Source organism: Diceros bicornis, chromosome 25 (genome assembly GCF_020826845.1).
Source record: "Diceros bicornis minor isolate mBicDic1 chromosome 25, mDicBic1.mat.cur, whole genome shotgun sequence".
NCBI lineage: Eukaryota > Metazoa > Chordata > Mammalia > Perissodactyla > Rhinocerotidae > Diceros > Diceros bicornis.
Window position 1 is genome coordinate 22,785,915 of NC_080764.1, and position 23,674 is coordinate 22,809,588.

The 23,674-nt window shown below is 42.1% G+C and overlaps 1 protein-coding gene across 2 annotated transcripts in view; it reads right to left on the minus strand.

Moving 5' to 3' along the window:
• SLC17A8 (solute carrier family 17 member 8) overlaps positions 1-22,591 on the minus strand; it is a 41,273-nt gene extending 18,682 nt beyond the window's left edge. The window contains exons 1-5 of one of the 2 annotated variants that reach the window (XM_058568833.1): positions 22,464-22,591; positions 10,045-10,297; positions 3,004-3,122; positions 2,290-2,404; positions 298-385 (exon numbers count right to left, since the gene is read on the minus strand). In XM_058568833.1, the coding sequence (XP_058424816.1) occupies positions 298-385; positions 2,290-2,404; positions 3,004-3,122; positions 10,045-10,297; positions 22,464-22,591 (703 nt within the window). The remainder of the gene's footprint in view (positions 1-297; positions 386-2,289; positions 2,405-3,003; positions 3,123-10,044; positions 10,298-22,463) is intronic. The other variant, XM_058568834.1, reaches the window with a different exon arrangement.
• Positions 22,592-23,674: the final 1,083 nt, after the last annotated feature.

Here is a 23,674-nt window from a genome sequence, read left to right on the forward strand (position 1 = left end):
AGTAGGATACCTATCCACAATTCTTCCTGCCTTGAATGTGGGCTTGATTCCTGGAGCTAAGACAGCCATCTTGTGAACATGAGGAGCAAGCAAGAAAGTAAAAAGCTGTCACTCTGAGGATGGCAGAGTAGAAAGTCAGAACATGTGCAGGCCCTGGATAGATCGTTGAGCAGCAAAACCAACACTAGCAACCACTCATCTTTGAACTTCTGTAGTGGGAAAAAATTGACTGTTTAGTAGGATTTTCAGTTACTTGAAGCCAAAAGCATTCCTCAATGAAACTTCTAATACACTTACCACAAAAAGAAGTTGTGGCCAGTCGGCTTCTCTCCAAAGGTGGTGCCCACTTACTCCATATCCCGTGGCAGGCTGGGTAGGTCACACCCTGGCAAATTGGTTGAAAATAGATTATTTGATTTCATTTCAGTTTCTGTTTGTGTTTAAAACATGAACCTTGCTTCTTTAAGATAGGCTACAGTATAAAAGCCCAATTCATAATACTAGATAGGATGTGTCAGCAATTTTGACTTACAGCACAGATGCTGAAATTTGGATTTCAGTTCCAATGTCAGCATGGTAGGGAATGGGGAAGAGGATCTTTATATTTCACATTATTATAGAATATCAGTGTAGAAAGGGACTTCTGCACTCAGCTGGTCCAGTATCTCATTTCAAGATATAGAATATGAGTGACATTAAGGGACTAGATCTTAGCCTTCATGGATGCTAATATCATGTTCTTTCTATCACATCAGTATTTTTCCAAAGTGTGGTATATGTCCCTTTAGTGGGATTAGAGTTGGATTTGAGGTACTATAACAACCTACATTTTTTATTGTAATTGCGACATACACATTCTAATATGCTTTAGAAAAAAATGTAACTGGCACATCAAACCCATGATTTCAAAGATATTATTGCTTAGGATGAGGTTTTTTTGTTTTTTTTTTAAGTGAGTTCATCTACGGAAAAACCATAGGTAAATAATAGCACAAATTGTACATGGATATGACAAAAGTGATGAAGGTTAGAGGTGAATGACTGAGTTTTGGAAACATTGCTCTACATCAGGGTTGGCACACTATGGCCTGATTTGGCCCACTATCTGTTTTTGTACAGCTCTTAAGCTAAGAATGATTTTTATATTTTTAACTACGGAGAAAAATAATTCAAAGAAGAAGAATATTTCATGGCATGTAAAGATCATATAAAATTCAAGTTTCTTTTTTTTTTTAAATTGCAGTAACAGTGGTTTACGACATTGTATAAATTTCAGGTGTACATCATTATACTTCTATTTCTGCATAGATTACATCATGTTCACTGCCCAAATACTAGTTACAATCCATCACCACACACATGTGCCTAATCATCCATTTTGCCTTCCTCACTTCCCCCTTCCCCTCTGGTAACCACCAATCCAATCTCTGTCTTTATGTGTTTGTTTGTTGCTGTTTTTATTGTCTACTTATGAGTGAGATCATATGGTATTTATTCACAATAGCCAAGCCTTGGAAGCAACCTAAGTGCCTATCAAGGGACAAATGGATAAAGAAGATGTGGTATATATACACAATGGAATACTACTCAGCCACAAGAAATGATGAAATCCAGGCATTTGTGACAACATGGATGGACCTTGAGCGTATTATGCTAAGTGAAATAAGTCAGAGGGAAAAGGTCAAATATCGTAAAATTCAAGTTTCAGTGTCCAAAAAGTTTTGTTGGCACACAGCCACATCCATTTGTCTACATATTGTCTCTGGCTGCCTTCACACTACAATGGAAGAGTTGAGTAGTTGCAACAAAGAGTGTATGGCCAACAAAGTCCAAAATATTTACCTTCTGGCTCTATATCATGCTACCCCCTTCATCAAGTTAAATCTCTGCATCAGACTAGATCCAAAGAAATTTACAGATTTATTAATACATCCATTTACATTGATTTAGCAGAAAGAGCCCTTGTTATGTAAACTGTAGGTTTGGGGCTTCAGTTTCATCATTTTTTAAATGAAAGGGGTCAGATTAGATTATCTCTGAGATCATTCCTGACTCATCTGAAATTCTGTGCTTTTGTGAAATGGTCCTTTATTGTATATAAATTTGGAATCACACAAGACATTTTAATTAAAGTATTCATAATTGTAGCCATAACCAGAGAGCTGAGACAGCAGGACAAGATGGAAGATAGGAAAAGTGAATAAAGAGGGTCTTTTTCAGAAGCCAAATTTTCTAAAGAACCATGTTATCTCCGGCAATATCGAAAACTGTAAGAAAAGTATCTCTTACCTCCACTAGACCTTGCAAAATTCTGACACACATGACACAGCCGTAATGCACTCTGGCCGCAGAAGGAATGAACATGTTCAAAGTCGATGTTAAGAAGATGGCAGCTCCAAAGACCCTGAGAGACCAACACACTGTGTTATAGGGCAGGCCTGCTGATGGGTGCGGCACTTCAGTTAAACATCAGAAATGAACTTAACAGTTCATGGAAGATCACTATGGAAATTAATAGAAATTAATTCAGAGAAATAGATGCTGTGTTCGGGTCTGGTGTGTCCCAAGCTAGACGGTTGGGCTGCTTTGATTCCCGAGCTCCAGTCCCTGGACCAATTGTGGGCAGGCTTTTGGCGGTACGGGGATGTTCTGCCTGGATGAGCTCCTGAAGCTGGAGATTGACCAGTATGAGGTGAGCTTGCTGGAGACCTACCCTTCTGCTTGGCTCCACTCAACTGACCCAGTCTATTACCTCGTGACTTTTGCACATTTGTGGTTGTGTCTCCTCCTTCCCAACTCTGCTCTCACTTTACCAGAAAGGGATACTGACTATCTGAGAAACATGCTGTGTCCTAGGACCAGCCAAGCACAAGACATTCTGTCAGAATGGGTCCTGTCTTTCATCCTGCACCCCTAAATTGAAAGTCAACTATGCAGATTTTGTAAAAGCACAAAGCCATGTGATGATCTGTGCAGGACTCGTGTTCTATCAGTTTATCTTACCTGTTAGCAGCAAACTTGTTTGAAATGAATCCACCTGGAATTTGTGTCACAATATAACCCCAGAAGAAAGATCCGTGGATAAGGCCTACCGTCTCTGGATCCCAGTTAAACTGTGCTGTCTGGAAATGGGAAATGAGATACAGTTGCATTTGCAAGAAAACATTTGACTGCCTTTTTCACTGATGATCCTATGTAATAACCCCCACGAGATCCTTCTTCCTTTTCTTTATTCAACAAGTACTTATGCAGGGCCCCTTGTCTGCTTGGGATATAGCAATGAACACAACAAAGTCCCTGCTCTCATGGAGCTCGCCTTCTAGTGAGAGAAAGGAAAGATTATGTACAAATTAAAATATATATATATATACACCAAATGTATATAAAAATATGTATATAACCATATATATAATCATATATATGGTATATATGTGTGTACATGTATGTATGTGTGTGTGTGTGTGTGTATAGTGATCAGTGATGAGAAGAAAATAAAACAAATTGTGAAGAAAACAGAAAATAAGTTGTAAGTTTACTAGGTTATTTAAATTACTGGGTTATTCAGATACCAGTTTAGTGAGAGCATAAAAGAAATAAGAGTCTTAAGTCTCTCATTTCTTAATGAGGATAATAAATCTATTCTACCTACCCATAGGATGTGTGGGGATAAATGGCATGAGTATTTCTAGAAGGTGATTCTTCTGCTTGGAAATTTTGCATTTAACACATTAGGATAGTGCCTGAAAAATAGTGTATTCCCAACAAACGTTAGCAGCCATTGTTCTTGTTAAGATGATGACAACGGCAACAAAATACCCTTCCACAGCTCTTAGGCCATTGAAAATGTGATTTTCTAGGGCCGGAGCCCCTTTTCTCACTTTCTTCTCCAGGCAAAATAAATGACTCCTGGCAAATGTCCCTTCCTCTGAGGAAGCTCCCCAACATCCCCAAATTGAAGTGGCCACTTTTTCCTGCACTTGTCCCACAGACCTCTGTTCTTACAGCTGTGACACCCGCACTGCGCTGCTCTCAAACTAGCCATTTACTTGTCCATTTCCAACCCGGGTCAGTGAGCAACTGTAAGGAGGCAACCACGTCCTGTGTGACTTCATAGCTTCAGTACCCAAAACAAATGCCTGGAACATAGAAGGCACAAGTAAATATCTGCCAAATAAATGGCTTTGTAAAGCATTGATATCAAAATGCAAGGCATTCCTATTATGGAGTAAAGTTTCTTAATTATCAATACAGTATACCTTATAAACTTTCAACACACTTTATTTTCCTGTCACAAATTATTACATGTTTATTTGCTCATTTATTCAACATTCACCTAGTGCCTTCTGTGTGCCAGGTCAGGTGCTAGATGGTGTGAATACAAACTCAAACCTTCTAGGGGATCATGGTTCAGGGAACACTGGCCTATACTCTGTACTGTAGTTCCCATGTCGCAGATCAGGAAGTTGAAGCTCACGAGTAAACAGAAACTAACATTCATTAATTCAGATCAGCTCATCAAATTTTTATTTTGTGCCTATCACGCACCACACATTGTTCTAGGGCACTAGGGATATAGCAGGGAAAGAACAACAACACTAATCCTGTCTTCATGAAGATGCCAGCAGGGATGACAGATGATAAACAAGTACATACTATGTTAGAGGGTGATCAGTGATGAGAAGAAATAGTAAAGCAGAGAGGGGGATAGGAAGGGTTGGGTAGGAGTGAGGTAGGGTGCAATTTTAGAGAGAGTGGCCAGGAAAGGCTTCACTGAGGAGGTGATTTTTGAGTAAAGCCCTAAAGGAAGGAAGGGAGCGAGTCTTGTCATCATCTAAGAGGAGAGCATTCCAGGCAAAGAAATAGCAAGTGCAAAGGCCCTAAGATAGGGATATGTCTTATGTGTTGAGGAACAGCAGGATGTCAGCATAGCTGGAGGGTAATGGGTGAAGGAGAGGAGGTTAAAGTGAGAGTGGTTCAAATGGTGAAGGGCCCTTTGAGTCATCATAAGGACATTGGCTTTTACTCAAAGAGGGATGGAAACCACTGGAAGATTTGAGCAGAAGAGGGGCATGATTTTGTTAAGGCCCCTTCCATATTTTTCCTCCTTTAATCCTTACAACACCTAGACGTAATTATTATTATCTTTTTGTCATAGATGAGGAAATTGAGCTTAGAGAGATTGACTTACTTGCCCAAGATCATGCCACTAGTTACGAGGAGAGCTGGGATCAAGACTTCTCATCTGCCTGACCCAAAAGTCTATATTCTTTCCACTGCTTGTAGAGACTTGGATTTCTCACAAAGAAGTAGAGACTAGACTTTGCCTTGAGTCACAGAATAACCCACAGAACCAAGGATCCAAGGCAGGGGGATCCACTTCACCCAGCGGCTAATTGTCAATCACATGGTCCCCTGCTCATGTCTTTCTCTTTGAGAGGATGGTGCTTCTGATCCTTCTCTGAAGGAAATGATACATGAAGAAGAGCACTTGGGCCTGCTGAGAACTGACTTTCGTCACCATGTGAGCCCTGTTAGAATCATAATGGCCCCATGAATGAACCATTACTATAAGCCAAGCACTGTGTCAGGTACTGTGTTAGGTGGAAAAATGGCCACCAAAAGATATACAACCAAAATCCCTGGAACCTGTAAACTATGCCTTATTTGGGAAAAGGGTCTTTGTTGATGTGGGAAAGTCAAGGATCTTGAGATGAGTTATCCTGGATTATCCAGCTGGGCCCTAAATCCAATGATAAGTGTCCTTACAAGAGAAAGGCAGAGGGAGATTTGAGACAGAAGAGGAGAAGACACACAGAGAGGAGAAGGCCATGTGCAGATGGAGGCAGAGATTGGAGTTATGTAGCCACAAGCCAAGGAATGCCTGGAGATACCAGAAGCTGGAAGAGGCAAGGAAGCCTTCTCCACTAGAGCCTTTGGGGGACCTGTGGCCCTGCTAAGACTTTGATTTCCCACTTCCGGTCTCCGCAACTGTGAAAGAATAAATTTCTGTTGTTTTAAGCCCCCACATTTGTGGTAATTTGTTACGGCAGCCTTGGGAAACTAACATAGGTACTTAACATATTAGTACCAAATTATCTCATTTGATCTGCAAAGCAGTCCTTTTAGTCTCATTTCACAATAAAAGCAATAAAGGTTAGCAAAGGGTTGCTGGAAATGCTGGTTTCTGCCTCCCTGCTCACATTTCCTTCTAAAAGGATCCCCTGACCCCCACCCCAGTGCCATGGGACTCTCCTCTGGTAACTATTGTAGCTGACTGGACACGTGAACAGAGAGAGTCAAGCCATAGACTCTCCCTGTCTCTCTGTCTTTGTCTTTGTCTCTATCTCTGTCTCTGTCTCTCTCTCCGCAATCTGAACTCAGATATTCTAGTTAGACAACACTGAGCACTGGAACTGAAACAAGTCCCATTGGAGTCAGGGCCAAATAAGTCAGCTCCCTGGCAAGGCAAAGTCTCAAGGAACTTAATCTTTGGAGAGCAGCGAGAAGCCATGGAAAAGGAAAGAAACCATCTGTGGAGAGACCCGGGAAAATGGCACAGACTCAGAGAGAAGCAGATGAGGGACCCTGCAGAGCAAGCAAGGAAGCCGGAGACCTTAGCTAACAATTTCCTAGTTCCCATGAAGTCCAGCTCCACTCTGCACTTCCTGACAGGGCCTCTGTTCATGCCTTGGAAAGAATTATATCGAGACTCCCTTTCCTCCCCATGGTGGAATACAGCCTGGATTTCAGTCCCACATCGGGCTGGGCCTCCCTGTCCAGGGCACAGACTGCACAAACACACACAGCGGAACTGCTTTCTGCCCTTCACTATCATGAGATCACTTACAGCCCTATCATAATTCCCTTTTTAACTGGAGCTGCTGCATTTCTATTCTTTGCAACCAGCAGACCCTGACCAGGACACGAGGGCAACTTGCTCAAGGTCCCAGAGCTAATAAACAACAGAGTCAAGTTTGAAACTAGGTCTGACCAATTCCAAAGCCCATCTGCTCAACCCTACAGGGCTCATGATTCACAGGAAGGAGTTTGGACTTTTCCTGAAGGTAATGAGAAATAATCACAAAGTTTCTCAAACTTTAGTCAATTATTGCTTACCATAGCCAGGCACTGTTCTAAGTGATTCACATGTTCTAAAACTCATAACTATTAAACTAAAAATGATTATTTACACAGCAGCTAAAACTACCCTTTATACCATTAGTAGAATATATGCCACATATTTGTAAGACCTACCTGTTCATATTGTTTACTTCTCTCTCTTTTGAAAATGAGGATTTACAAATATCTCAGCTCAAAATATCCAGTGTTTCCCCCACTAAATGAAAAACCAAACAAACAAAAACATCAGCCATTCTGAGCCTTTCTTAATACAATTAGTGGAATCTTTGTCATCAGGTTGAACACGCTCAGCAGATATCTCAGCTTTATTCTATTTGGAGAAGAGAGAAATGGCCTGCTGTAAATTGGAATTGTGCTAGACCTTCAGAAATGCTACTAAACTACTACTTTTGAGGCCAGAGAAAATGATGTAAAGCATATTTTAGATCTTAATCAGTTTCTCTAAGATTCCAGAGGGCAAAACCATAGAAACTAGAGAGCACACACCAGCATTGTTCCCTAAGTTTATCAAAATGTCTTTTCCATGTGCCTCAAAGCAGACTCTATTGACCTAGGCCAGTCTTTTCAGGCAACAAACAAATGCAAACCAGCATCTCATTTTGATCTGGGCCTCAGCAGACAAGTTTTAATTAGCTGGCCTTGCTCACAAAAGGCTGGGAGAATGCATGTGATACACATCTGACACCTTGCTAATATATATCACTCTTCATTTAAAAAATGCATGACATGTCTCCCCACACACCTCTACTGCTCTCCCTCCCCCACAAAAAATAAACAACCGGGATATCCTTTTAGAACAGATTTCAGCTGTGGCATCAAAAATAGACTAGTTAGAAGAATCTCCATGGTGCTCTTTTCCTCTGGCAGAATAATCTCTTAGCTAAAAAAAAAAAAAAAAAAAAAAAGTCTGCAGGCCAATTATAGATTTTTTTTTCTTCTGGTGAGGCAGATTGGTCCTGAGCTAACATCCGTTGCCAATCTTCCTCTTTTTGCTGAGGAAGACTATTCCTGAGCTAACATCCGTGCCAGTCTTCCTCTACTTTGTATGTGGGATGCCGCCACAGCCTGGCTTCCTGAGCGGTGTGTATGTCCGCATCTGGGATCCGAACTTGTGAACCCGGGGCCGCCGAAGCGGAGCACACGATCCCAACCACTACGCCACTGGGCCAGCCCTATAGATGTCTTTTTAATGGATTGAAATAAATTTTCCCAAACCAGTGCTTGAGGGGAACTGTTCCAGGTAATGCTAATAGATGTGGCATGAAAGAAAGTGTTCTGCAATGAAGTCCAGGAAATACTGCATACCACGGCCCCCTCTTGGAGGTTCTCCAAGGAGACAGCACAGAAAAGGCTCCCCTTTCATACGACACCTTTTTCACAGCTCAGCCTACAGAACAGTGATTTGCCAGGCACCAGTTTGGGGAACTCTGATCTAAATCTTTCTCGGATTATGGGTGGGGACCAGAAAACTATTAGACGCCTCTCTACAAATGGATGGATTTCAACCTGAGTCATCTCAGTGTATGTGTTCAATTCAATGAAGCTTGTACTTATTGGGTATCCACTGGGCATACATTTTTGTTTTTTCCCCCATAATCTCAATACTTCTCTAGGCCTACCATTTAAGAAACAGACCAGATTTGATCTGTCCAGTGATTTGTAAAAATAATACTCTAAGTCACATCAGAGTATGCTTGCTTATGACGACAACAGCCTGTGAACTGGGCCTCCTGCTTGCACTCACTTCAATCTCGATCCATTGGGAGATCACCAGCTGGACAGTGACCATTCCAGAGCACAGATTTGATAGTACTGCCTCTCTGCTTAAAGCCCAGCCTTGACTCCCTACACGGCTTACCAGACTTTACCTGACCTGACCTTCTTTACCTTGCTGCCTCCATCTCCTGATGTTCACCTACACCCTACCCTCTTACCAGGGGTTCTTAACCTGGAGTCTGTCCATGGAATCCTGTAGATCTGTGAACTTTGATGAGAAAAATCAACATCTTTATTTTCACTAATTGATATCTGAAATTTAGCATCTTCTGTGATTATGAAGGCAGGCAACAAACCACAGTAATATCAGTACCTGGGACTGTATCACTAGTGGAAATTACAAATATGTTCATATCATGCGACAGTTGTTGCCACTATCTCAAACTATGGTTTATACTTCAAACTTCAAAATTACAGCAATTTTTAGACCCATTGCTAGATTTTGTCATCTGATGTGTTCATGAAGTAGCCCGTATGTTTCTATATTAAATTTGATTTTTAAATATTTTGATATCCATTTTAATGTAATTGGTTTCCTTTATAATTCCACGTATTTTATTTTAAGAATTGAAAATATTATTTTGACAAAAGGCTCATAGGTCTTCACCAAGTTGCCAAAGGGATCCATGGTACAGAAAAGATGAAGAACTCAATTCTAAACACACCATAGTCTCTCTCTTGCTCTTTCTCTCTCTCCCACAGTCTTTCACACATGATATTCACTTTTCTTCAAACACTCTCCTTTCCACCCACCAAAACCCTCTTTGTCTGTCAAATTCCTCCTTGTTCTTCAGGTCCAGCCATCACTTTCTCTGGGAGTTCTTTCATGATATCAAAGTCTGAGCTAGGCCTCCTCCCATATGACCCCAAGCATTCTGACATACATAGCACCCCAACGCAGCACCTACGACCCCGAACTGTAATCACTTACTTGTACATCTCTATGAGGACAAAGGCCCAGCCTGTATTGTTCATTATTCTATTCCCATCACCTTGCATGGTGCCCGGCACATGGTAGCCACTCTATATTTTTGTCAATCAGTGAATGAGGTTCAGCGCTTTCTTTCACATAACAAAGTATTTGCACAGCTGTGGCCAAAAGAGTTCCCACCATAGCCTGACACTGACCTGAATTTCCGGTTTTCCATCAACATACACAGTGCTGTTGTTGACCATTTCCACGATGGCAACTCCAAGATTGCACCGAATCCCAAAGGAAATGCAGAACCCCAGCCCGCTCATGATGGCAATGATGTAACGCTTGGGGACGCCACAGCAGTGGCAGTCGCAGCGTCGAGGGCTCTTCCTGGACGTTTGCACTGGCCTTCCTTCTTCATTCAGTTCAATAGTATCTGCTTCCTCATTGGTCCCATCGATTTTTCTACAGTAGAAAAAGAAGGGGCAGAGAAGAACAGTCAGGATTAGAGAAAAAAGAAAGTGTACAAGGCAAAAAGAAAAAGTGTAGCAAGAAAGAAAAAGGGAAACCCAAAGTAGGATGCAGCGTGTATTTTTTAAAGTTGTTATTATCATCATCATCGTTATTAAAATGAATTTTAATGGCCAAAATTACTGATACTCTGGATATCATTTTGTACTTTTACGAGCATTAAGTCATTTCAATCTCATAACAATCCCATGAGGTAGATAGTGTTCCCTTGCCATTTTCTGTGTCCAATCCAGAAGCCAGGTGCCTTAGTTTGAATGTTTAGTCTTCCACTTACTTATCTGCGTGACTTTGGCCTAGTTACTTAACCTCTCTGGGCTTCAGTTTCTTCATCTATAACCTAGGAATTATAATAATAGTTTCTTCATCATGGGGTTGTTCTTAGGATTGTCATAGTCAATTATTACATTTAGGTCATTTAGAACAGAACATGACACATGTAAAAACTCAATATATGCCAGATATTTCTATTACATTAATCCTCGCGATCATTTAATGAGTCCACTCTGCTAGACTGAGCATTGATGCCATTTATTGCCATTTATATGTATGCCTAAGAGTTATTTGGATTATAGGACTATTTATAATGTGCAGCCTCAGTGGTCTCCATGAACATGTGAAATCAGAACATATATAATTTAAATACCGCGGAAAACTGATGCTTTAATATTGACACATTATTATAGCAGCATTATTAGTATTAGCTAAAACAGGGATAATATGCAACAACTACACCAATATTTGTATGAAGTAGATTCAGTTCTTTCCCTCTGCCCTTCCCTCTCCCCACACATATAATGATCTTATTCGATGGTTAGAACAGCTCAGTGAGATATAAGAAATTGAACACTTCCATTTGACACAGAATATAACTGTAGTTCAGAAAGCAAGAGCAGATTGGCCAAGATCACACAGCCAGTCGATGGTAGAGGCAAGATGTGAAGGCTTTCTCCTAGCTGTCTAGGTCTCCTGGTTCCCTTTCGGGCACGTTTCCTGGCAGCCAGGCTGTGTTCTGTCTCAATGATCTTCCTGAGTTACTTTGTCCTCTGCATCTGTTACTTTGAAGCCCTTGCCCAGCCACCATGGACCACCCAGTAGAGGAGAATCAGAGAATGGGGGTCTGGAGTGAAAGAAGCTGATGCTGTTTCCCCCATGTGTTAGCTTCATGACTCTGGCTAAATTACTTGACCACTCTAAGACACAATATCCTGGTATTAGTTGGCTAGGGCTGCCATAAAAAAATACACAGACTGGGTGGCTTAAACAACAGAAATTTATTTTCTCACAGTTCTAGAGGACAGAAGTCCCACTTCAAGGTATGGGGAGGGCTGGTTTCTTCTGAGGCCTCTCTCCTTGGCTTGTAGATGGTAGTTTTCTCCCTGTGGCTCTTCATATCATCTTCCCCCTGTGAATCTCAGTGTCCGAATTTCCTCTTCTTGTGAGGACACCAGTCATTTGGATTAGGGCACACCCTAATGACCTCATTTTAACTTAATTACCTCTTTAAAGACCCTGTCTCCAAATAGTCAGATTCTGAGGTACTCGGGGTTAGGATTTCAACATAAGAATTTGGGGAGAACACAATTTAATCTATAGGAGTCCCCATCTCTAAAACGGGCTAATGATAATAGCTATCTCATAGGGTTGATTAACGGTTCAATGATATGATGCATGTAGTGGTATGATATAATATATTCTCTGCTGCCTTTTTCCTGGAGGTAGAGCATCCAGATCTGGTCCTTCTAGGGAGTCTGGGCTTCCTAAGATGCTTTACTAAGTTTCATTCCACTTTAGTTAGAGTGGCCTCTGTTGATTGCAGCTAAGAACTTTGAATGATACAGCGTATTTCTTTGTGGAAGTAGAGACTATTTCTGTGCGTTAACACGGATAGCATGTCTTTGTCAAAAAATATCATGTGGCCTGCTTCACTCTGTATGTATTGTGTCCATGGCCCTTGCATAAGCTTTAAGAAGCACATAGAGGATATGGTTATTGTAAAGATATTTGGGGAAAGTTGGAGACAGAGAGAAAATAAACCCTGGATAAGAAAACATACTGCCAGACTAGGAAAAGATAAGAGATGGTTAGAAGAGAGAAGGCTAAGGATCTAAAAGCAGAGGGGTCCTGTGCCCTGCTCCTTGGGCAGAACCCCTGAGGTGGGGAGTCCTTAAAAGACAGTAGTTCTAGGAAGCAGACCCTAAGAATGGGATCTTGGAGTATGATTTCTCACTAGTTAGCTGGCAGTGAGGATCCACCACCGGTGGTAGGTGGAGTGTTGATAGTTCCTGGCACGTGGTGCACATGCCAAGACTTTCAACTGTGGTGAACTGGGATGGGATACAGGTGGAAGGGGATGCACTCGTTCATGCAATATCTCTGGTATTTGGGAAGAATGAGAGAAAGAGCAATTTCTCCGTGGAGTTGAGTGGCTATTGTTAAATGCCCTTGATGCTTTGAAGAGAGAAAATGACAGGATTCAGGTAATCAATTACCAACTTAAAGGAAAGTGCAAGAGTCATTTTCCTTGTCACCATTTAAAAAGACCCTCATCTCCTGCAGTTGGAGGGCAGTTAGAACTGAAAATCAGGCACAAGACTTCACTGTAAAAATGGCAGAATCCCCTCAGAGTGTGGGCTGGACTTGGTGACTTCCTTCCAAAGAATAGAATATGGAAAGTAGAGAAATTTGGCAAATACTTCCTAAGCAGCAGTCAAGGTTAGCATCACTAGTAATAAGTCATGTTGATAGCACTGTACTCCCTGATATGATGTGATGAGAAAGGCATTTTGCCTCTATACTATTCTTCCTAAAAACTCACAACCCAAATCTAATCATGAGAAAAATATCAGACAAACCCAAACTGAGGAATATTCTACGAAATGTGTTATTGTTAGCGCCGTCGAGTCAATTCCGACTCCTAGTGACCCTGTGTCCAGCAGAGCAGACCCCTGCTCGGTCTTTTTGCACCTCCTTTTTGCACCTTTGCATCCTGTCACCTCCCAGTGCTATATCAGACAATGTTCAGCTGCTACTTATAGGGTTTTCATGGCCAGTTTTTTTGGAAGTGGGTGGCCAGGTCCTTCTTTCTTGTTTGTCTTAGTCTAGAAGCTTCACTGAAACCTGTCCACTATGAGTGACCCTGCTGGTATTTGAAATACCGGTGGCAGAGCTTTCAGCATCATAGCAACATGCAGCCACCACAGTACGACAACCTACAGTTGGGTGGTGTGGTTCCCTGACCGGGAAACAAACCCAGGCCACGGCGGTGAGAGCACCGAATCTTAACCACTAGATGACTAGGGCTAGCCTTCTACAAAATACCCAACCAGTATTCCTCAAGACTGTCCAAGTCATGAAAAACAAGAAAAGGCTGAGAAACTGTCACAGATCAGAGGAGACTAAGGAGACATGATGACTAAGTGCAATGTAGTGTCCTGGTTTGGATTCCGGAATAAGAAAAATGACATTAGTGGAAAAACTAATGAAATTTTAATCAAGTGTGGAGTTTAATTAGTAATGTGCCCATGTTGATGTCTTAGTTCTGACAAATGTACCATAGTAACGTAAGATGTTAACATTAGAGGAGACAGTGAGGAATATATAGAAAATCTCTGTACTATATTTGCAACTTTTCTCTAAGTCTAAAATTACTCCAAAACAAAAGCTTTATTTTAAAAAATAGCAGAACTCCAGAGAAGGTGGAATTCTGAGCCTAGATAGGTCTCATACATCAAAGCCGAGATCCTGATAGGATATGGGACCCTGAGAACTTGGGATGGGAGGAAATCTGAGACTTGGATAAACCCTCTGGACCAAGTGGCCACTCCCCTTGTTGGAAGATAAATGCCCCTCCTCTCCTTGAAAACAATGCAAAACAATGCAAAAACCTTAAATGGAGCGGGTGACTTACAAGACAATGCTGACACTCTTCAGGATCTGCTCCTACTTCCCTTTCTGGCCACCAGACCAATAATTAGAACCAAATCCCAAGGGCCGGCCCCATGGCTTAGCGATTAAGTGCATGCGCTCAGCTACTGGCGGCCTGGGTTCGGATCCCAGGTGCGCACCGACGCACCTCTTCTCCAGTCATGCTGAGGCCATGTACCACGTACAGCAACTAGAAGGATGTGCAGCTATGACATACAACTATCTACCGGGGCTTTGGGGGAAAATAAATAAATAAATAAAATTTAAAAAAAAAAAAAAAGAACCAAATCCCAGACTGGGCATATTCTGGGCCTGCCAATAGAAGAGAGAGGTTATAGCCAAAGGAGAAGGATCTGACTAACATTTACCAGCAGGAAGCAGGAAAGTATGCCTGGGAATGGATCCTGAATGTGCTGGATCTGAGGGAAATGGAGGGGTAACAAAGTTGGATAAGGGAGAATTTGTCAATATGTAGGTTGTAGGTTGAATTCTGTCCCCCAAAAAGATATGTTCAAATCCTAACCTCCAATACCTGTGAATATGACCTTATTTGGAAAAGGGATCTTTGCAGATGTAATCAAGTTTAGATGAGGTCATACTGGAGTTGAGTGGATCCAAATCCAATGACTGGTGTACCTATAAGAAGAGGGGAATTTGAACACATAGACACAGTATCTCGGGGCAGAAGGCCAGGCAGCAACAGAAGCAGAGACTAGAGTGATGTGTCTACAAGCCAAGGAATGCCAAGGATTACCAGCAACCACCAGAAGCGAGGAAAAGGCAAAAATGAATCCTCCTTCAGAGCCTTCAGAGAGAGCATGGCCCTGCCAACACCTTGTTTTCAGACTTCTGGCCTCCAGAATTGTGAGAGAATAAATAAATTTAAGCCACTCAATTTGTGGTACCTTTTTACAGCAGCCCTAGGAAACTAACGTGGGGCATTCTCCCATGACACAGGATTTAACATCCTGGCAAAGGCCAAGAAAATGGGCCTATTGGGCTGCTAGTGTGGCTCTCAGAAGCTTAGACAAAGTAGAGATGCCAAGAGGAGCCTGATGACTTTTTCAGAGTCTTTTTAAAATAATTGTGTACTAATTTCTAGTCATTATTGCATTATGGTCAGAGATTATGGCCACTCTTTTTTTAATAACTTGAGAGTTTCTTGTGGTTCAGTAATCGAGCAGAGCACATCTTTGAAGTCAATTCGACTATCAGTGACTTCTGCCTTTCAATTTGACCGTGGGTGACTTCCTCCTTTAAATAAGAACCTGAAGATGGGGACCTGGTGAAGTCAGGTCATGGTTTAATAAGTGCGAGCAACATCACTCCTCTTGCCATTCATATTCATTTTGAAGAGAGAATACCCAAGGCCACAAGAGTATTCTTCCTTGGGTCCAGGGGTCCACTTCCTCACCTTTCCTTCAATGTCCAATAAACGTAAATTATAGGCTTATTTCATTTTTTAATGCCTGTTAAAATGACTACTGAATTTATTGGACCATATAGATGAATTAGTGAGGATTAAATTGGCTCTCTTCTTTCCTTTAGCTAGAATTTTAATGTCTGTTATTTGGAATATAAAAATTCATGACATATTTTCAATGTTGATCATACTCTTCAATACATAAATCTCTCTTTAACTGTTTTTGTTTTTTAAGAGAAATGCCAGAACTATTATGGCAGGTTATAGAGAAAGAGATCAAAGGCTCAAAAGTGGACATGCTACTACAGATTTACTATATATGACCAGAAAACCCACAAGCTAACTATATTCCTCAGAAGGCCTGAGGGACACTCCCTTTACCAAGGCAATAAGGAATACAGTGGTGACGGGCCCACCAGCACCATCGAGAAGCTCAGCAGTGGCTGTCCTCTGCAGGTCAGATCTGACAGTAGGAGGTGCTGTTCCAGATCTAGGCTCCCTAACAGCAATCAGAATGATAGAATCCTGGAGTAGCAGAGCCAATGGCAGCACTCAAAGATCAGAGAAAAGGGCAGCAAAGTCATAATGGCAGTTGAGGGATCTGACTCACAGGAACCAACAGACATGTGGATGAACCTATAAAAGTGGACACAAAGTGTGAGATCTTTAGGTTGCACATGAACACACATCAGAGAGCTTCCACTTGGAAGAGGTATTAAACAACCAATGGACAGGCAAACTTGGCTGGTTGTTGTTAACCAGCTTCTGTTCTCAGCCACCCAGTTCCAGAGCAGTGGACTCATGGAGTAACCATGGGAACAGAGATGGAGGCTATACTTGGGTTCCCACTCACCAAGACTGATCTAGCTACCACTGCTGTCAACAACAAAACCAATGCTGAACACCTGAGATGGTACAACCCCTGAGGAGACAAACCAGCCTTTTGGTGGCAAACTGTTTATATCAGACTCCTTCCATCCTGAAAAGGATGGCAAATCATCCTGATTGGAGTTGACATATATTCCATGTACAAGTTTGTCTTTTCAGCCTGCGAGTCTCAGCCAGCATCACTATCTGAGAATCCTGATTAGCCAACATGGGATCCCACATAACATCACCTAAGACCAAGACATCCAATTTATGGCAAAGGAGGTACAGCAGGGGGCACATGACAATGGGATCCCCTGGCTCTACCACATACGATACCATCCAGAAGCTGGCAGCCTGCCAGAGCTGAGGAAGTCTCTTAAAGATGCAGCTGAGGCATCAGCTTTGAGATGAATCCCTGTGAGGATAGGGTGCTATCCTTCAGGATGCAGTATATTCCATAAACCAACAGTTATTATATGGTGCTATACGCCTAATAGGTGAATACAAGGGTATGAGAAACAAGGAGTGAAAGTGGGACTGGCCTCACTTACTACCATTCCCAGTAATGCACTTGAGGAATAGCTCATCTCTTCAACTTCAGGCTCTGTGGGTCTGGAAGTCCTGATTCCCAAGGAAGAATTCTTCTACTTGGGAACACAATGGAAATCCCATTAAATATGCAGCTATAACTGCTGTTCAGTCATTTTGGGGTCTTCATGCCAAGACCAAAAAGCAAGGCCAGGGGTCACCATAGTGGCAATAGCAATTGCTCCTGATCCTCAGGACCAGTTAGGACTGTTGCTTCATCATGGGAGCAGGAAGACATATGTTTTGTACTCAGGTGATCCACTAGGACATCTTCTGATACTGCCTTGTCTAGTTTAACGCAAATACAGCCTCCATAAACCTGGTAAGGTTATTTTAACCAGGAGTTTAGATCAGTCAAGGATGAAGATCTGGATCAGCCCACAAGGCAAGCCAGCAGAAGTGAGGGAAATCAAGAATGGGTGGAGAGGAGGGACCAGCCAGAGCAGTGGGAGCTGGAGTGCATTCCACCAACTATTCTCCTGAAGGTTCCTCTGGAATTATGACCGTGGAGTCTTGGAGAAGCTGTACCTGGATGGAGTGAACTTAATATGAGAAGCAAGATCTGAGTAGTGTAATGAGTGGGCTGCCATGGACGCTATAATGCACTCCCCAGGTCCCTTTTCTCAGGCCAGCACATTTTTGGAGCTGTTCACAGCTCGCAACTGCTTCCTTCTTAGGAGAACAGCCCACCGCTAAGTGACCTCCATTATAAACCCCCATCCCTGCTGGGGCAGCCCAGAGTCGATGACTGACTGATGCAGAGACATAAAAGCTCGCCCCTTTGATCAGAGGGACGACTCAGTGACTCAGTGCCAATTATGCCCCAGATCCTCCCACTGTGATCTGGCCCCTGTGCCTTACCTGAGATCACACTCTTGCTGGGTTTTCTCCTTTCCTATCCTGCTTTACTCACTCCATCCCAATTTTTTCAGAAAGAGCTCCCCCTCAATAAATCACATCCTAGGCTTATCCAAATCCCTAACTCAGGCTCTGCTTTTACAGAACCACACCTAAGACAGAGATGGAGTAAAATAAATCAGGGAACAGGGACAGGGAGTGGGTGGGAGGAGGAGGGAAAGTGAGATTTATCTTTAAATAGGATGCTCAGGAAAGTCCTCCCTGGGAAGGTGACCTTTGAGAGGAGACTTAAAGAAAGTGAGGGAATGCACCATTAGGCTATTTGGGAGAAAAGCTTTCAGGGTGCAAGAGCTGGCACAGGAGTGGGTCTGGAAAATTTCAGTAAGAGTACAGAGTGTGGCTGGAGTGGGGCAAGGCAGGAAAAGAATGTAAGAAAAGAAGTTAGAGAGACTTCTCAATGTCCTACAGATCACATCGCACCTTGAGGGCCGTTGAAAGGACCCTGGTTTTAATTCTGAGTGAAGTGGGAAACCAATGGGGAGGTTTTGACCAGGAGAGAGATGTGATCTAACTTTCTTTTAATAGCATCACCCTGGCTACAAGGGTGGAGCCAAGCCGCCTGAGGTTGTGCAGGCAGAGAGTAAACGATGTCGCAGCATTTGGAACCCACACTCGCCTGATTTCAGAGCCTGCTCTCACACACCTGCCTTTGTCGATGGAGCAGACAAGGCACATCTGTACATATGTTCAATACACAACTGCTGAATGCTGAGGATGGGCACAACACAAAGACTGGTTCCATCTCTTTAAAGGATAAATATAAATATATCTAAGGATATATATTACAAGGAGACCAGACTCTCCCTCCGTTTCCCTTGGGGAAAGTCTTCAATACTACAACTGATTAGGAGAAAAGACCATACTTGCCATAAGATCCAGAGGTTGCTGGCTACACTGCAGCCCAAAATAACTCCCTAAACCTAAATTGATCATTAAATTTCAAGACAGTAAGTGAGAAGAGCAAAGACAGTTAGAGAGGTAGCATAGTGTAATGACTAAGAATGGTGGGCAGAGAACATCTTACCTGAAACCCAGCTCTGCCTCTTTTTTTTTTTTTTTGTGAGGAAGATCAGCCCTGAGCTAACATCCATGCTAATCCTCCTCTTTTTGCTGAGGAAGACCGGCTCTGAGCTAACATCTATTGCCAATCCTCCTCCTTTTTTTTTTTCCTTTTTTCTCCCCAAAGCCCCAGTAGATAGTTGTATGTCATAGTTGCACGTCCTTCTAGTTGCTGTATGTGGGACGCGGCCTCAGCATGGCCGGAGAAGCAGTGCGTGGGTGCGCTCCCTGGATCCGAACCCGGGCCACCAGCAGCAGAGCGTGCGCACTTAACCGCTAAGCCACGGGGCCAGCCCCCAGCTCTGCCTCTTATAAGCTGTGTGACCTTGGGCAACTTAACCTCTCTGTGCCTCAGCTTCCCGATCTGTAAAATTGTGATTATAATAGTCCCCACCCCATAGGGTTGATAATAGAATTAAATGACTCTGCAGTGCCTGGAACAGACTGTTTGCCATTATTATTTTCTTACACATAAGCAATTAGAGGACACCCTTATTGTCATTTAAGTTGAATAAATTGCACGTCACATAGAGACAGAGATTGGATTGGTGGTTACCAGAGGGGACGGGGGGGGGGGGGGGGTGGGAGGAGGGCGAAAGGGATAATTCGGCACATGTGTGTGGTGATGGGTTATAATTGGTATTTGAGTGGTGAACATGATGTAATCTATGCCCAAATAGAAGTATAACGATGTACACCTGAAATTTATACAATGTTATAAACCAATGTTACTGCAATAAACAAAAATTAAAAAAAAAAGAAAGAAAGAATGAAAATAAATAAATAAATTGCATGTCAATTTCTGGACATTAATTTCCAAATTTAATGCCTTCTGTGTCATCTGTTCCAATACTGGACTATAAATGAATGCATCGTCTTTCTTCCTACTCTTCTAAAATATTATTGTACCTTTAGCTGATAAAATTGTTCAGCTGTTTTTTATCAGTGACTGTTCTTACAGAAGGTTAATGATGCCTGGCCGTAACCAGCCTCGTGTGTGAACTTCAAATGCTTCCCTGTGCGTTTGCCACTCCCCTGACCATGAGGAACACTCCGTAAATAAAACGCACCTCAAGAATTCCATTTAGATGATGATCTCTGTCTCAAACATTATTAGACATCTACGATTTATACTGCTTGCTAAGTTAGAAAGTCGAGGTTTCTAACTTCCCAATATTCTTGTCCCTTATGAAACAGAAAACAGTTCTTTGTGATTTTATTTTTTTTTACATTGGATTCTGTCAACTGGTTTTACGTGAAAAATCAACAAAGAGAGGGAACGTCCATTATATGCCAGGCTTTCAGTAAGGCACTTTATGTATAATTATCTTACAGACTTGAGGTTCACATCAATTGTGTGGCAGAGTTGGTTTTGCTGAAGGAACCCTAATTCTGAAGGTCTGCTCAAAGACCACTAGAGCTGAGGATCAACTGGAACACCAGTCGATTAATGCCTTTTTTCCTTCCTCTGCCAATAAGTTCTCTCCAGGGATCACTGAGAGAAGGAATTCGAGTTTGGCTTTATTTTTTCTAAAGCCATTCTACAATTACGACAACAATGATAACATATAGCATGCATTTAGTGCATTCTCTATCTCCAGCACTGTGTTAGCCCTTTTTCTTTTGTTCCGTGATGCAATTCTGAGGAAACTGTTCAGATTCCTAAACACATAGCTCGATTTTGGGTTGAGGTCACACAACTTGGAAATTACTAATTTTGTTAAATCCCTAAGCAAACCAATCTGGCAAATAAAAGGATCTTCAAGTGGATCATCTAATCAAACAGAATAAAATGAGCTCTTAGGATAAGGCTCCTATTAAAAAAAATTAAATTTCAAAAAAGCAATTAAACAAAGTCAGAAAAGAAAATTCCTAAGTACTCTTTTGTTGAGTATTTTAAAACCAAGGCACAGAGTTTGGTGATTATAATGATGACTATAGTCCAAAGTCATGGTTTTTATTCCTGACTGTCAGATTCCTTTGTCATCACTTGAATATGCCAATTAAACCATTGTGCCTTCCTTTTGCATTTTTAATCAAATGAACACCACCGTAATAAGACGTTACCTGGGGAAGGCTCACCAGAAGGACAAAACATTCTTAAAAGAAAAGGTTATTATATCACTTCCTATGTTTGGCTGGTTTATCCTACTGTCACTGAGCTAGGCTTTCATCTATACACGATAATTCAGTGTAGGTCTGATTGAAACCTTTTGGTTTTTAATTACTACATTAACAGGTGGCCAACCCAGTTCTCTTACTATGAAAGTTCATCGAGAGAGATAATGGAAAATTTAACACTGACAGGATCCCTGTGTTATAAACTACAAGAAATGGAATGAATTTCAGTGTGCCTAGAAATAGTCCTTTAAATGCTAAGGTTTTTAAATTCAAATGATAACATACAAAAGTTAAAAGGAGATGCCAGGTGGCATTTCCACTCATCAGGATTAGAAATACTCATTCAAACACATAAAAATCTTATCAAGGGTATTTTTCACATTTGTTTGTATCAGAGAGATTAAAGGAGTCATTTTACCGTGTACATAAGGACCGCTCATTGATTCGTCTATAAAACCTAGGAAGGCATTTAATATGTCTACAAAAAATCAGGAATCAAAATGTCATAACAATTCATTCACTTATGGCAAACTCTCCTTCCAATAAGAATACATTTTACTCTAAAAAAAAAGATCTTTTGGTTTGGACAAAAACATTCAATTCAATGATAGTATTTAATATTTTCCCACTGGAACTATGTAAGATTTTCTGCTTTAAAGAATACTAATTTTTTCAGTTACCTTCTTCAAACTGTTGTGTAACTATCCTTCTTTTTGAAAACTACACAATCAGGAACCACTTTGTATAGTCCACATAACAAGGTAAACAATTTGCAACTGGCTAATTTTTACTTACAGTGAAAAATTCTTTAAAATTATTTTAGCTCAAACCATTACCATATAAAGTGGTTTCTGATTTTGTCATTACTATTGGGTTAACCTGACACATTATCTTCTTAAATCTTTTCTAATTCAATGGCAAACACACAATTGCAATATCACCATCTCCAGTAAGTGCTGCTCATGCTGTATAAGCGGAATGCTTGTCTTAGTATTTTCCTAATTCAATCCTATACTTCTGATGCATCTTTTCTTCCTCCAGGCATAGTCTGTTGGAGCTGGAAGGGGCTCCAGAAACCACCTAATCTGACCCACTCCCTCCTTTTTAAAATGTGGCTTTAAAAGAAGCAAAGTCTCTCAAACATTGGCAAAGTGAAGGTACTCAGAAATAAACCTAAAGTTTGCATTTAAACTTTACCTTCGTAAAATCCCCAACGAATCTCCCACGGTGTTCTTCACTCCTTCCTTTCCAGGTTTCAAAAATTTTTCTTTGAAAGTATCAAATGCTTTAAAAGGCATTTTGAACGGGGGGCACATCCAAGCCATTAACAGTCAGTCTCAGAAACTGTCATCCTTTCTCATTTCCAGCGTGAGGACCACTCTGCTTTCCTTGATGAACACCTTGAAGTCACTTCTCAAGGAGGTTACTTAAAATCAAAAAGGAGATGAAACCCAGCCCAGATCTTTCAAGATGAGACAACTCCCCTCCTCCCCAAAAAAAGAGGCCAAGGGGTGTCCGGCTGGGAATTCAGCCCTTTGAAAAGCTACCCAGCAGCAGCCTGTCGTGCTGTCTCAGGCAGTCCCTCCCAGGCTGAGCACAGCCTCGCTCCCTCCCTGGGGCTGCAGCTGGAGAAGCTGAAGTGGGCTCCAGCCCACGAGGTGTCCGGAGACCAGCAACAGCATCTGTGGCCTATCTCCAGCCCCTCCTGCTGCTTCTGACCACGTCCCCCTCCCGCCTCACTCAGCTCAGCTGTGGCTCTCCCTGAGTGATCTTTTGCAAGGTGATGATGCTATAGTAACCGGCACAATACCTGCCCCTCAGCTGCTGGGGCTCATTAATGGGCTCTCAGCCAGAGCAGGCACCCACGGTGAAGTGTGTGAAACATTTACAAGTCCTCTGCTTTTCTGAGGTCTGGCCCTGCAGACAGGCTCTCAGCTACCACATTATGCCTCTTATGCCCCTCAAGGGAGCCATGAAACAGTTTTTCAGCCAGATACTAGTATGGATGTGGTCCTTGGAGGAATACTTGCACTTGAGGAGACTAAATGCAAAACCCAGACCACAAACTTCTAGGAGGGCATCTATTTGCTGCTGATCAACAGAGCAGGATCTCTCAAGGTGTGGTGCATGGGTGCATTGGGACCACCTAAGTGAAGATACCTGAGGCGGTCCTAGAACCTGCTTAGAACTCTTCACTGGTCCTTATTGTCCTCAGGATAAATCCAAGTTCTTTATCACGGCACACAAGGCCCTCCATGGAACCCCAGCCTTGTTTCTTGTCACTCTGCTCTTCATATCAGCACTTCACTCAACTCAGCAAGCTCCTTATCGCCTCTGGGGTTTATCCAAGCTGTACTTTCTGCCTGCGTAACTGTCCTCACCCTTCATCTGGGTAACTTCAAGGGATT